The sequence below is a fragment of the Quercus lobata genome, chromosome 11, assembly GCF_001633185.2.
Source record: "Quercus lobata isolate SW786 chromosome 11, ValleyOak3.0 Primary Assembly, whole genome shotgun sequence".
In the NCBI taxonomy this organism is placed as follows: domain Eukaryota; kingdom Viridiplantae; phylum Streptophyta; class Magnoliopsida; order Fagales; family Fagaceae; genus Quercus; species Quercus lobata.
In genome coordinates, this window is record NC_044914.1 from 32424899 (window position 1) to 32441316 (window position 16418).

General features: G+C 33.4%; 1 protein-coding gene across 1 annotated transcript; it reads left to right on the forward strand.

The window, feature by feature from the left end:
• Positions 1–828: 828 nt before the first annotated feature.
• Positions 829–3506, forward strand: LOC115969266 (inactive protein RESTRICTED TEV MOVEMENT 2-like). The gene is made up of 2 exons (XM_031088877.1): positions 829–1033; positions 3059–3506. The coding sequence occupies exons 1-2, from the start codon at positions 904–906 to the stop codon at positions 3433–3435; spliced, it is 507 nt and encodes a 168-aa protein (XP_030944737.1). The 5' UTR covers positions 829–903; the 3' UTR covers positions 3436–3506.
• The last annotated feature ends 12912 nt before the right edge of the window (positions 3507–16418 follow it).

Below are 16418 nucleotides of genomic sequence, written 5' to 3' on the forward strand. Positions count from 1 at the left end.
TATTTTTTAAGATATTAGATTGTGAAATTAGTTTTGAAGTTTGTAAATTTCTTATATATTTTTATTCTTTGTCAAAGCTATCCAATAGGCAATTTGTAATTCTTTTTCTTTGTTTTGGAACGTTAATAATGCGTGGAAGTAAAACTTGTGTGTTTGTTTTAATTAGATTTTCAATGGGTAGACTAGAATTCTTTGCATTGGTGCAATTTTTTTTTGGTTAGTAATATCAGAATTTGTATAATTTTATACAAGTATCAATTTGTTGCGCTGAACTCTTTTGTGATATGGATAGTAAATTTAAAGTAATATATTTTATATTAAATAATTTGCTGCATGATTTACTGAATGGCAAATACATATTTCTTTTTAATTAAAAAAAATCATATGAAAAATATAGATCAATCTGACCAAATTCATTTATAACCTGCTTAAAATAATAATATGTTTTTTACTTGAACCGTACGTTTTTTAAACCTGAACTTGACTCAATCTGCCCATTTTTTCACGTCTCTACGTAGCTAGCAATTTTTTTTATTTTTTATTTTTTTATTTTATTTTTTATTTTTTTTATATAGAATCTCGTAGCTAGCTAGTTGTTAAACAAGAGTCTTGTCTTTGACAACAAATGTTAAGTAAGGAAAGAATAGAATATATATTGTATCGTCAATGCAAGAGGAGATCATCTACAGCACACGTCAAGAAAGATTGGTTGTAGAGACAAGGAATCTCCAAAACCGTAGAAAACCAAAAAAGAGATTCTATTTCAATATGTAAAAGAAACATCTTAGGTCGTCAAATTAATACTATAAATATAAACAGCATTACGGGGATACCTTCTTTCAATCAAGTAGTTCTTCATACATCCTCCAGACCAAAGTGAAAAAAGAACGGAAGCCTCCATTAATGGAAACCAAATATTGTGCTTGTTCTCACACCAACTATTGTGCTTGTGCGCGCGTATATGAGGATTTTGAACCCTACTGCAAATGGCATAAAGGGGAGGAACGTGACACTCTTGAAGTCCATCTCCGGGGTACAGTATATTTTTCATTTTACCTGGTCCTCGTTTGTAGAGATTTTTTTTTTTTTTTTTTGAAAAATAATATTATTTTATTATTAATTGTTAAAAATAGCGGTAAAATTATTTGGAAGAGTAACGTGATTTTACTTTATGTATTGAAATTTCAAATTTGCATTGATATTATGTTTCCAAAATATGATTTCAATTATATTACATTTTACATTGAAATCGTGTTTTTAAATTGAAATTATGTTTTGTAAACCTAATTTCAACACAAAATTTGAAATTTCAATACTAAAAATTGTGTTTTTTTTAATGCTCACAAAAGGAGACGATTATTCAAAATAATTTCCCGATACTGTTATTTTTAATCATTATAAATAATATAATATACTATTATTTTTTCAAAAAATCCCTACTTTGTGAGTTTGCACTTACATTTATTTTATTTGTTTGTTTGAGAGAGAGAGAGAGAGAGAGAGAAGGGGGGGGGGGGGATTCTTCAATAAATTAACCAATTAACACAAAACAATATATTTCTAAGGTAAAATGACTGTTAGAATTAAAATCTTTGAAACTTCATTTAATGTAGTATATATCAGGTCAAATGTGGTTTAAGATTTTTATATTCATTCAGTCTTAAATTCAACAGATAGAAAAGTTCAAATATTAATTCAAACTATGCCTTATAAATTATAAAATGAATTGATTAAATGAGTAGATTTGTATCCAAAATTCATATTGTTATGCATGCATGGTAACGAGACAGAGTTTAGGGGGACTATTGCATTTCCAGGCAGATGTGGTAAGGGAGATAGAAGAGAGGAGAGTTGATAAGAAGGTAGTTGGAATTAATATGTTAGTTTTAATACATTTCCATCAATCTTTCAGTCTTTCCACTTACAAGCTAGATCCTCCCATTTCATTGAGAGAGAGAAATTTCATGTTTAAAATTTTATTTCTTGAATTTAATAGTATATAAAGCATCATGTCATTTTAAAATTTTAAATGATGTTGCACTAAATACATATTTAGATTTATAAGATTTAATTTAGCAATAAAATGGATTTATTTCAAATGAAAATGATCCTAATACATCTTCCTCTCTGCCATTGATTGATTTTTATTGTTTGTCTGGGCTTGCCTCTAAGTTCTTCGGCCAAGACATAATATTCTAGAGATAATAACCTTTGAATGATCAAGCAACAGAATTTAAACTCAAATAAATTTTGTCGAAAAAATTGTGATACTCTTTGGGGTCTTAAGTTTATATTCAAAGAAGGTGCGTATAAACACGATAAGGCTGTATAGAATAACCTCAAGTTCCTTCGTTACCCTCAATCAATGTTCAAATAGGAACTTTTGAAATAAAGAACCAATTTCTTATTCGATGGTTTTGAGCAAAGAAGTGAAGAGCCATATTGTGTTATTCACATAACTATTTTTGGCTCAAACTTTGTCAAAAAATACCTTTTAAAAAACTGTTATTTTCTAACACTCAACCCACAGGGCCAACTCCATTATTAAAAGAAAGAAATTACCTAGATTTAACCGTAATTTAGAAAGGACCAAGACTTACTTGGATTGAGTTTTGCTATAATTTATCAACCATATAGGTTGCTTGCTATATAATTTAAGAATATATTTAGATTTTTTAAAATTAATTTGTTTCACGAATGAAGTAGTTTTGTGCAGAACTTTTTATCAATTGTTATATATTTGAATTAAATTTGGATGAATTTAATTACACAAAATCAATGACTATTGTTGATTATTAATTACACAAAATCAACTAAATATCACATGGTATAACATTATAACTAGAGTCAAAATCACATTAGTCATTTTAGTGGATTTAAATGGGAGTACATCTTCTGCCAAAAACAAAAGGTTAATATATATATATATATATATATATATCCAATTAATTATTATTATTATTTAGTTCTTACAATTTTGCTTGCCTTGAAATTAAATCGGCTCTACCACACTGGTGATAATGATTAATTTCTCTTCTATCTTAATTATATTGTGCAGATTTCAACAAGGAGCAATTAAAGGCTCAAATAAACAACCATGGGGTCCTAAAAATCTTTGGAGAACGTCCTTTAAAGGAAACTAGATGGAGCCGCTTCAACAAAGAAATCAATGTAGATAAGAAATGTAAAACATGTGCAATTCAGGCAAAGTTTGGTAACGGCGTTCTTTCTGTAATAATGCCTAAAACTGGGCTCAGACCCACAGAAAAAGCTATAATATTGGATGGAATCTGCTGTAACGAACTTGTGATTGAGAGATCAATTTTAAAGCAAAATCTGGGGATGGCTGTGAAAGTCTTGGCGGTTGCTGTGGTGGTGGCTTTTGGAGCTTACGCAACTTACAAGTGTACTCAGCCTTGTCTGGTTGAAAACTAAATGTTGTTATATACTTTCAGCTTGTATAAAATAAACACATCTTTCTTAATTCCTTAATTTCAAATTGTAAATCTTGGTGCAAAATGGTGTTCAATTTGAATGAGAATCAATTCAGCCAAAAAAAAAAAAAAAACTTGAATGAGAATCAGCTTCATCTACCATTATATGCTATGTTTTTGCCCTCCTGGTCTACCTATCAAGCTTTCTTATTTTATTTTTTATTTTTTATAATTTGTCTTCAAACATATGACATTTTATAGTTGACAAACTTGATGAACTTGATCTCGATGATTCTGTATATTGATTGATACTTTAAGTGTTGGGAGGTGCATGACACTTAATAGAAGTCCAGCCCATGTAGGATTTGTGCCCAAGATAATGAGCTTGCCATGCAAGCATTGATGGAATTCTATTTCAATTAGAAATATGTGACCGTGGTTGACAAGTCCTAGAATCCTACTTCAAATATAAGGAGTTGTGTTTAATAATTAATACTTGTAAGAATCCTAACTCAAGTCATGTTAGGAATTCATATTATGCTAGAAAAAGAAGTCTAAGGTGGCTGAAGCTTTTCTGTGTATAAAAAGCATGTGGGTATGCTGCATATTGAAGAGAAAGCAAAGAAAGAGGAAGCCGTACAAGAAAAAAAGAGAGAGCAACTTAGAGAAAAAAAGATAGCCAAGAGAGAGCTGTGCATGGAGAAGAAATTAAAAAGGAAAGAGCAAAGAGTTGCCGCCTTTTAGAGAGATAATTAATGTGTGTGAGAGCAAAGAAAAACAAGAGAGATTTTTCTTTAACCGTGAGACATACACAAGAATTATTGTAATTAATTTGATAAATTTTGGAGTTTGTCCCATGGTTTTTCCCTTCATAGAGAAAAAGTTTTCCGTGTAAATTTTGTGTTCTTGTGTGTGACTGTTATTTTGGATTGCTAAAACTGTTGATAATATTATTTGGGACCTAATAAGTGGTATCAGAGCATAGATTTGAGTGGAAGCAATGGCTAGAGAAGAAGGCAAGGTTTTAGGAATTGAAAAGTTTGATGGAATAGAATTTGGATATTGGAGGATGCAGATTGAAGATTATCTTTTTGGTAAGAAATTGCATCTGCATCTTTTGGGGATGAAACCTGATACTATGAAACATGTAGAATGAAATCTTCTTGATAGACAGGTATTGGGAGTTATTTGAATAACTCTACCAGGATTAGTTACACATAATGTTGTGAATGAGAAGACCACAGTGGATCTGATGAAGGCTTTGTTTGGCATGTATGAAAAGCCGTCGGCTAACAACAAGGTGCATCTGATGAAGAAGTTGTTCAATCTGAAGAAGATAGAAGGCACTCCTATAGCTCAGCATCTGAATGAGTTCAATATGATCACAAATCAATTATCCTCGATGGAAATTGAATTTGATGATAAGCTTCGTGCATTGATTCTTTTGGCTTCTTTACCAAACAGTTGGGAAGTCATGAGAATGGTGGTGAGTAATTCAGCAAGGAAAATCAAACTTAAATATGATGGTATTTGAGATTTAGTTTTAAATGCAAAGGTTCACAAGAGAGATGTGATATAGACAATGCACAAGATCAATCTTTTGTCACAGAGAACAAAAGAAGAGGTAGAAGCAAAAGACCTAATGATAAAAAAATTCAATGGTAAGTCACAATCAAGAGATTGATCTCAGTTTAAGGGAACTAGAGAATGCTTCTATTGTGGGAAAAAAAGGGGCCGTATAAGAAGAGATTGTTGGCATTGGAATAAAAACCAAACTAAGGTAAAGATAAAAAGAATGATAATGAGAAAAATACTATAGCTGCTGTGATTGCTGAGGATGTTTTGGTGCTTTCTATTGAAGAGCAAAAGTGTGAATATGTTGCTAAAAATGATGTTGAGTGGGTTGTTGATTCTACAGTCTCCCACCATTTTATCCCTAGGAAAGGGTTGTTTACCACGTACAAAGCAAGGAACTTTGGTACCGTGAAGATGGGTAATTCTAGTTATTCGAAAATTGTGGGAATTGGTAATGTGTGCATTGAAACCAATTTTGGTAGCACTGTGATGTTGAAAGATGTGCAACATGTTCTAGATTTAAGGATGAATATGCTTTCTACATTGGCTACGGACCGAGCAGTTTATTGTAACTACCTTGGTAATGGAAGATGGAAACTTACTAAGGGATCATTAGTTGTTGCAAGAGGGCATGCTTGTTGCGATATGTATAGGACTCATGTGAAGATCTGTAAGAAAAAGCTCAATGAGACTAAAGATTTTGTGAAGACTCCAAAGATGAAAGTTGGGATTAATGATGTTGATACCAAGAGGGTGAAATTCTCATTAATTGATAGTGCTTCAGATGAGGAAGTAATAGGTGATGAAGAATATGAACATGATAAGGCTACATGGGATGATGATGAAGTGAAAGATCATAGAGGTCTTGAGCAGGGGGAGCAATATCCTCCACTATAGATTGTTGAACCTCGTGAGAAGAGGACTACTAGAGAACATCATACTGTTAGCTTCAAGAATAATTGGGCTTCTGATGAGGGGGAGCCAAGGGATTGGATTAAAGAAATCCAAAATGAGATTAATTCTTTGAGAATGAAAAGTATTGACGTTGATGAGGTGTTCTCAGTACCAGTGAAGATAATGAAGAAGGTTAAGCTTGGAGTTGGCTTGACTAATATGAATTATAACTAAAGAGTTGGAATTGAAGATGTCCTTCCTCGATGGGCTGAGGGGGAGATTGTTGGACGGTGCACGACACCTAATAGAAGTCCAGCCCATGCAAGCATTGATGGAATTCTATTTCAATTAGAAATAGGTGAACGTGGTTGACAAGTCCTAGAATCCTACTCCAAATGTAAGTAGGAGTTGTGTTTAATAATTAATACTTGTAAGAATCCTAACTCAAGTCATGTTAGGAATTCCTATTATGCTAGGAAAAGAAGTCTAAGGTGGCTAAAGCTTTTTTTGTGCATAAAAAGAATGTGGGTGTGCCACATATTGAAGAGAAAGCAAAGAAAAAGGAAGCCGCACAAGAAAAAAGAGAGGGCCACTTAGAGAAAAGAAGACAGCCAAGAGAGCTATGTGTGGAGAAGAAAATAGAAAGGAGAGAGCAAAGTGTTGCCGCCTTTGAGAGAGATAATTAATGTGTGTGAGAATAAAGAAAAATAAGAGAGATTTTTCTTTAGCCATGAGACTTACACAAGAATTATTGTAATTGATTTGATAAATAATAAATTGATTTGGAGTTTGTCCCGTGGTTTTTCCCTTCAAAGAGAAAAGGGTTTTCCGCATAAATTTTGTGTTCTTATGTGTGATTGTTATTTTGGATTGCTAATATTATTGTTAATCTTATTTGGGACCCAACACTAACTTTTGGTGCCTATTTTCATTCTTATCAAATTTAAGGGGATACTTTTTAGTTTGTCATCAAAATTAACCCATTTTCAAATCAAATTTACCTTAAGAATATTTAGATTTTCTAATTATTAATTAATTATCATTTATGAAAAATAAATAATTCCTTAAACAATCAAAATACATAATTATTCATTTGGATTATTTCTTGAATTAAAGTTCATCATTTCTTTGGATTTAAAATAATGGAATTTTGACATGTTATCAATTATGATTAATCATTTTAAGAATCTGATAGGCCAAGAATGTATTGACCTCTTTGGTAACTTAATCAACTAATTTAGTCAAGTGAAATTAATTAGATTCAATTACATGCAATAAGCGTGGTAGCACAAACAAATCACCAACTATGTTAAATGCAGCGGAAAATAAATTTGACACATGTGATTTGTTTACGAATGGGGAAAACCACCGAGGCAAAACCCCACCCGGTGAATTTAAGGTCACCACTCCCAAGAATCCACTATTATCAAAACAAGCGGTTACAAATAAAAGGAATCCCAATATCTAATACCAACCTATAGTTGAACCCTTACCCAATACCCAATTGGACTTGTGATGTAGCGGCAATCTCTCTGTTCAATGCACGACTCCTAGTACGTGACTAACCAATGATGCACGGATCCCAGTACGTGACTAACTCCACAGCAACCCATTGATTGTAGTTGATTTGCAGCAGCTTCACATAAAAACACCAATAAGATCTTTAATGTTGGTGCAAGAGACTTTGCTTGGTTATAGAACCCAAAGGCGTACAAGAAATGCAGCAAGAACTCTTTCTTCTATAGGAGGAGGCTAGGGTTTTAAAAAGAAAACCTTATGAAGCTCTCTAAGGTTAGATTTTTCTTTTTCCACCTCCTTTAAATAGGAGCTTAATGGGCTCTTCTATTCCAAATAGGTTTACATAAACCTTGGGCTTTCCTAGTCCAATAAGGATTATTCAAACCCACAAACCTTGGGTTTTTCTAGTCCTATAAGGATTATACAAACCCATAATCAATAGCCTTTTAGAATAAAAAGGTTGCTGGCTACAGTTTGAATTTCGTATGCTCGATAGATGGAGACATGTGTCGAGCTTTAATGAATCTCGACAAATCGAGCTTCTGTCGAGGAGGTATAGAGACCTGTAGATTGCACTTTTCTTAAGCAGTTCTTAAGTAATCTTCATGTCTTCAATTTAACCATTTGTAATGATCATCTTGAACCTACTTAGATTTACCCAAATACAAGTAAAGTGCTTTTTGTCAAAGGATATGTTAATTACATAAAAATATGTCCTAAACAATCTCCCCCTTTGGCAATCCATGACAAAACCACAAGAGTACATTGAATGTCCTAGAATACATTCTACTCAAAATTACAAAATAAATAAGCCTAGTCTAAAAGATCTAAACCTTGGAAGTTGCTGCAAGAAGAAGGTTCGAAATATTGACTTGGCTTTAACTTGTCTTTCCTGAAAGGCACTAAACAAAACACATCAAGGTACCATGTGGAAAATAATGACAAGTTAAATAAACAAGAAACATGTGTATAAATAGAGAAAAGAAACAACATATGTGAGATAAAGAGTGAAACACATACATCATCATCAAATATAGAAACAACACATGATGTATGTAAATGGTTACAAAACCAAAAGATACACAACACAAAAAATATATCAATATCAAAGTGTATCAAACTAACTCTCCCCCTAAGTTAGTTACATCAAAAACTTTCTTCCCTTTAAAATGAAATTCTCCCCCTAAGTCTATTACTCCCCTTAAGGAATGACATTCAATTCTCAAAATTCTCCCCATTTTTGAGACGATTGTCAAAGGGCATAAAAAGTCAAAAGACTTGACCGAAGATAGACAAAAAACAGACACAAAGGGAACGAGGAGAGCAAGGAACCATAGACCTATAAGAAAAAGAAAACAGAATCACAGTGGGAAGAGGTACATGAAAGAAAGAAAAGATAGAACAATGCATGGCAATGTTATAATGACCATAGAATGCAATGCATGAGCATATAAGATCAATTAAACAACACCCATCCCAAAAATTTTAGCAAGACACAAAAAAAAAAAAAAAAAAAAATCCCCTAAAAAGAATGAAACCTATGTCTAAATGCATGAGAGAAGAAGAAATAGGAATCGACAACAAAAGGATCTTGATAAATCGAAGTATCTGTCAAGGATGTGTCGAGAAGAAGCCCAGAAACCTCGATGGATCGAGAATCTGTTGAGGATGTGTTGAGCAGATAGAGAGCACAAGAATTATTCTCAATGGATCGAGGATCTGTCGAGGTTTCTATCAAGGATGATAGAAAAGAATCTGTTGAGGATCTGTCGAGAAGTTGTCAAGCTTGAAGAAAATAGGTTTTTCAAGAAGGGAAAAACACATAAAGATGAATGCAACAAACAAGCTACTCAAACAAAAATCCAATCAACATATTAAGCTCCCAAAACATCTCTCAACAAAAAAAAATGCAAAGCATTCATGATCCAAAACACACACAAAACAAGTCAAGACAGTTTAGTGAGTATTCATTAACACATGTATTCCTTGTGATGGCCAAATCACATTGTACCTGCATATGTATCAAAAGTAGCAAAGAATTTTGCTTGTTGTGTGTGAAAAACATCGCAAGATTGCATAAGTGTCTACATGTTATGACGATTTGAGATATGAGAAAATCAATATAACTCACACACAATCATAACTGTTTGATGGGAATTATCACCTTCGAGATGCATCCTATAATTCCCACATCTCCTAGAAACACGCTTGCAACCATATTTAAAAGCATTTTGTTTATTTTGCTTTCGATTTTTCTTTGCATATTTTTTCTTTTGAGCATATCATGCATGGGCATATAAAAGAGAAAAGAAATATCCAATTATGTTAAGCCAAAAACATCATAATTTTGCTATGCCGAAGCATACAGATGTTATTCATGATTGACGAGCTTTAGTGGTGAGATAGTTATTTATGCCTTTCTCTTGGGATTTTTTAGTCTTTCTCGTCAAAAAGAGTGATATGAGTATTAATTATAAGAGATTACTTAATCTTACTCATCATAAACACAAGTCACAAAGCTTACTTGCTTAGTTGTGCGTAGAGATGCTCATCTAAGCTACAAAAGATACAAAGTTTGGAAAACTTTGTCTCAATGGCCATCAAAGGTACACAAGTACCAATGTACACAAAACACACACTGTTTTTATATTTTTTTGATTTTTCAATTTATGCAAAACAAAATAAAGCAAAACTAAAAACAAACAAACAAAAACATGTTGAACAAAGTAAAGCATAAAACTAGATGCATATGCATGAAAGCATGATTCCAAAAAAGATAAGAAATCAAGCAAGAGAGTTAATGTACGAGTCTTTGGCCATGAAGATGAAAATGCACGTGTCCTAGTATGACTACTAAAGGACATAGAGGAATTAGAATTCAACTGAAATTGAGTAAAAAAGCTCAAAGCTTTTAATAACTCACCAAGAATAGATACAGAGCCTTTAGACAAAGGATGAGACCTATTTGACACTCGCTTATGAGGAAACAACTTGAAACAATTAGGACAAATGTGACTAGAAACACCACAATGGTGACAAACATGAGTAATTTTCGAACTACTATGCTTCCTAGAAGGAGGTATAACCTTAGAGGTTGACAAAGACCTTAATTTAGGACAATTTGGCCTAATATAACCAACAATATGACAATGATGACAAGTGGGGACAAATTCAGAATTTTTATTCTTCCTAGAAAGAGTTTTAGACATAGGTTTAGAAACTTCAGCATTAACATTAGAATTTTTACCTTTGTCTATCCTAGCAATATTAGCCTTCAACTCTTCATTATTCCTTTTAAATGGAGGAATATAAAAATCTTTTTCTTTTGAGTTAGGCTCAGTTTGGCACTAGTTAAATTTTCAACTAGTTGCTCTTCCAAACTCTTAATTTTTTCAACTTGAGATGAAATTTGATTTTTAAAATTCTCATTCAAATTATTTGCTTCATCCAATTTTGCAATCAAATCATCTTTTTCAAGCTTGACCTTTATAAATTTAGTTTTTAATTTTGTAGAACTTCTAAGAGATCTCATACAAAAATTATAAAGCTTACAATAGGCATCTTGAATATCATCATCATCATTTAACACAAGATTATGTAAATCAAAACAATCAAGAGTTTCCATGACAATAGGGATCAATGGATCACACAGCAAATATTAAAACCTAATCAGAGTGTGTCTGCTCTAATACCACTTGATAGGCCAAGAATGTATTGACCCATTTGGTAACTTAATCAATTAATTTAGCCAAGTGAAATTAATTAGATTCCACTACATGCAATAAGCGTGATAGCATAAACAAATCACCAACTAAGTTAAATGCAACGGAAAATAAATTTGACAGGTGATTTGTTTACGAATGGGGAAAAACACCGAGGCAAAACCTCACCGGATGAATTTAAGGTCATCACTCCTGAGAATCCACTATTATAAAAACAAGTGGTTACAAGTAAAAGGAATCTCAATACCTAATACCAACCTATAGTTGAACCCTTATCCCAATACCCAATTGGACTTATGATGTAGCGGCAATCTCTCCATTCAATGCACGACTCCTAGTACGTGACTAACCAATGATGCACGGATCCCAGTACGTGACTAACTCCACAGCAACCCTTTGATTGTTGTAGTTGATTTGTAGCAGCTTCACATAGAAACACCAATAAGATCTTCAATGTTGGTGCAAGAGACTTTGCTTGGTTATAGAACCCAAAGGCATACAAGAAACGCAGCAAAAACTCTTTCTTTTGTAGGAGGAGGCTAGGGCTTCAAAAAGAAAACCTTATGAAGCTCTCTAGGGTTAGGTTTTTCTCTTTCCACCTCCTTTAAATGGGACTTTAATGGGCACTTTTATTCTAAATAAGTTTACATAAACCTTAGGCTTTCCTTGTCTAATAAGGATTATACAAACCCACAAACCTTGGGTTTTCCTAGTCCTATAAAGAGTATACAAACTCATAAACAAATAGCTTTTTAGAATAAAAAGGTTGCTGGCTATAGTTTGAATTCCGTAAGCTCAATAGATCGAGACATGTGTCAAGCTTTAATGAATCTCGACAGATTGAGCTTCTGTCGAAGAGGTATCAAGACCTGCAGATTGCACTTTTCTTGGGTAGTTCTTGAGTAATCTTGTTATGTTCAATTTAACCACTTGTAATGATCATCTTGAACCTGCTTAAATTTACCCAAATACAAGTAAAGTTCGTTTTGTCAAAGGATATGCCAATTACATAAAAATATGTCTTTAATAGAATCAATTGTAATTAATTTCTCATTATTGAATACATTAAATTTTATTTCAAAGGGTACCTTTTAGCCATTGAAATTTGATTTCGCATAATTTTTTAATTTGTTACTTTGATATTTGTGCAAGAAGTGACTTTTTGATTATTAAAAAACTAGTGTGTAATCCCGTGCATATACACGGGTACATTTAAAACCAATTATAATTACACACACACACACACACACACACACATATATATGATTTAAAATCTAATTGGATCTAGACTCTTTAGTTTTTGCACCCAATAATCCACTTGCAACAAAAATTAAAAAAATTAGATGGGACACATGACAAAAAATTGAACTTCAATTAAAATTCAATTTAGAATTTAATTGAATTTAGACTCTTTGATTTTTGCTCCCTTTTTTTTTTTTTTTTTTTTTGAGGAATCCTTCAATTAAACTTTTATTGCAATATTGAAAAATCAGAACTTAAAACATAATGTAACTCTGGAGGGATAGTTCCATCCAAACTTGAAGGGGAAAAGAAAGTCTAGCTCTCCTAGCTAAGGCATGTGCTACAGGATTACCTTGCCTACCAATATGAGAGAATGACCAACTCCAAAGGAAGTTTACAAAAGACAAGGTGTCTTGAATTAAAAAAACCTATAGACGAGTTCAACCGTTCATCGTTTTGAAGTGCTATTATGACTTTTTCATAATCGCCTTTGAAAATGGAATCAGCAAAACCAAGCTCCTGTACTAGTAAGATCGCCTGTCTAGCTAATAGAAGTTGAACAGTTTCCACCGAGGATGGCTTCTAGATTTTTTCTAATAGGGATGCCTTGACTTCACCTTTATAGTTTCGGATAACCACACTAGTTCTTGCTTCACTTGATTCTTCAAACATTGCACCGTTAAAATTGGTCTTGTACAATCTTGACAAAGGTGGTTTCCATTTGATATTCCTCCTCTCTGTAGGTCGGGTAGGTATAGGCTGTCCATAATGAAATGTGGTTAGGTATTGGTAAGCCTCACCTGTAACCCTATTCAACGGCACCACTGGTTCATTGACCCTCATATAAGAAAGCATAGAGAATCTAAAGGAAGAAATAGAGAGCTCGAGAGAGAATTGGAGTTGAAGAAACTTGTATTCAACTAATTGAATGAATCTGTACAAGTAATTAAGTCTATATACAATATAAAGCATAAACAAATATCCCAACTTATATGGGATCAGTTATAGCACATGTGTAGGTTAGTTATTGGATGTGTGAAAGCATTCTACTTAAATACACTACTAAGCTACTTGTAGTTTAGTCTACAGTACTTCAGCACCTGCCTATAGCACTGTCATTTAACTCAGACTTCATCTCTTTGCTTCTTTCTTTTGATTCATTTCTTTTCTTCCTTTCTGATCTAGTTCTTCAGTTGTACAACTTTGATACTCCACCTCAAGATGAGAACCAGAATTGTAGATGTTCACAATGCTCATCTTGGTAAGTAGTGCTTTCAATTGTTGACCACTAAGAGCTTTATGAGGAGATCTACTAACTGTGAATGTGTAGGAGTGAAGAACAACCTAATGACTTTATCTTGCACCTTGTCACTGACCAAATGGAAATCTACTTCTATATAGGATAAGAAGCAGTAGGTAAAGGATCAATGTAAGGGTCTAGGGAAGGAAAAAGATAAGGCAAAGTGATGGTGGAGTGAGGTGAAGAAGAATAAGTGGATGAAATGAAGGGAAACACAATTTCATGAAAGATAACATCCCTAGAAACAAAGATTTTCTTAGTAGCCAAATTAAGTACTTTAAAACCTTTAACACCAAAAGGATAACCCAGAAAAACACATGGAATAAATCTAGGATCAAATGTTGACCTATTATGAGTCAAAGTAGAAGCAAAACAAAGACAACCAAAGACTTTTAGATGATCATAGGAAGGAAGTTTGTTATAAAGCTTCTCAAAGGGTGTTTTATTCCCTACGGTGGAAGAAGGCAATCTGTTGATGATATACACAGCAGTTAAGACACATTCACCCCAAAAAGAAAGAGCCACATTAGACTAAAACCTTAAGGCTCTTGCAATGCTCAAAATATGTTGGTGTTTCCTTTCCACAACTAAATTCTATTGTGGAGTGGCAACACATGAATGCTGATGCAAAATTCCATGGTTAGCATAGAAATCTTTTAGGAAAAACTCTTGAGCATTGTCAGTCCTAATAGCCTTGATATTAGTGTGAAATTGTGTGGATATCATCTTGTAAAAGGAAATCAATAAGGGTCTAGTTTCTAATTTGGTTTTCATAAGATACACCCATGTGGTTCTAGTGGCATCATCCACAATGGTAAGAAAATACCTAAAACTATCATGAGTAATCTTGGCAAAAGATCCCCAAACATCACAATGGATAAGATCAAAAGCACATTTAGACAGATGATTAAAGAAAGGAAAGGGCAATCATTTCTATTTAGCAATGGGACAAAGTGCACAATCTTTATTACTATGTACATTGTTTACATCAGGAATACAATCATGCAAAGCATGAAGTTTGGCATTTGAAGCATGTCCTAGTCTAAGATGCCAAAGGTATGGCTTGGTAATGACAGGAACATCTGAAACATTATTAACAAAAGAACTAAAAACAGACTCTAGAATAAAAGACACTGCGAAATCAGATTTGCAAGAAGTTGAAGATTGCAGCAAGTAAAGGTTGTTATGTAGTTTACCCACTCCAATCGTTTTCCAACAAGAAAGGTCTTGTATAAAACACATATTGGACAAGAAAACAAAACAACATGACAGACATTTTGTCAATTGACTGACTGAGATCAAATTGAAGGTGAAAGGAGGAACACATAACACATTCTCAAGAACTAAACTAGCTGTTACTTGAATAGTGCCAATGTGTGTGACAACAACCCTTTAACCATTAGGCAATTGAACAAAAGATGAAACTAAACTAGTGATTTTAGTGAATAATTTAACTAAATGGACAATATGATCTGTTGCCTCAGTGTCAAGAACCCAAGTTTCCTTACCATAAGCTATTTTATTGACAGGATTGTTAGCAAATATTGAATGCTGCATATTCAAGCAAACAGAATCTTGGAAAAAGGCACAAAGATTACCTGAAATAGCAGAATTGGTTGTGTGAATAGCATCATTGGAATTACCAGAAGTGGATACATGAGAGTTCAGCATAGAGGTCAATTGTTGATGCTGTTTTGAAGTAAAAGAGAAAGGACTATTATGAGATACAACTTCAAATTGGCCTTGATCACCATCAACCATGACCTAATTAGCTTTGGCAACTCTTCCTTTCTTCTTGTAACCTGGAGGAAATCCAACAAACTTGTAACATTTCTCCATGATGTGACCAAGCTTTCCATAGTGGTTGCACACAAGTTTTCCTTTTCCAACATTTCCTTTGAAATTCTTGCCATTATTGTTGTTTGAAGAAGAACCTTGATTGAAGGCTTGGTTCTTAACAACAAGTGCAGCTGAATCAACTGAAGGGGTGCCTTTAAAAGCTGATGATCTTTACCTTTCCTCCTAGATTACCAAAAAGGTCTTGTCTATTGACGGAACATGTTCCATCATAAGGATCTAAGTCTTGACTTGTGAATAGCAATCATTCAGTCCATTAAGGAACTACATGATTGAGTCTTAATGATAAAGATGTGCTATGTTAGGACATATGTGATTCACTTGTTAGGAACATATGTCACTATTTTATGTAATTGGCTAATTCTTTGACAAAACGCACTTTACTTGTAATTGTGTAGATCTAGGTGTTTTTAATACTTCAAGAAACTGTGTTTCAAGATCAAGTATTGAAGCCATGCAAGTCTGTCCAAGATTCAAGCTGAAAAGTGGCTGTCATTAAAGCTCGACAGCTAGCTATCTATCCAGCTTAAAGAGTTGTTCAGCCCTGAAGCTCGACAGCAACTCGACAGATAGGGTATCTGTCGAGGTTTATGAAAAACAGAGTTTCAATTATGTTTTGACTCCAATCCGTGTTTATGTGTTTGGGTTTTCTTTTCTCATAATCCTAGACATATAAAAGGATTATTTTAAGAGCCGTCAAAGTGTTCACAAGTTGCACAAGCTTTGAGAATAGTTTGTTCAAGCAGATTATGACCGAAGACAAAGTTTTTCCCTAGTTCATCTCTTCTGAAGAAGTTGCTATGTATGTGCACCATAGGGTTTTGTGACCAAGCATCTTCTTGATCTTCATCGTGTGGATGAACTGAAAAACTTTGC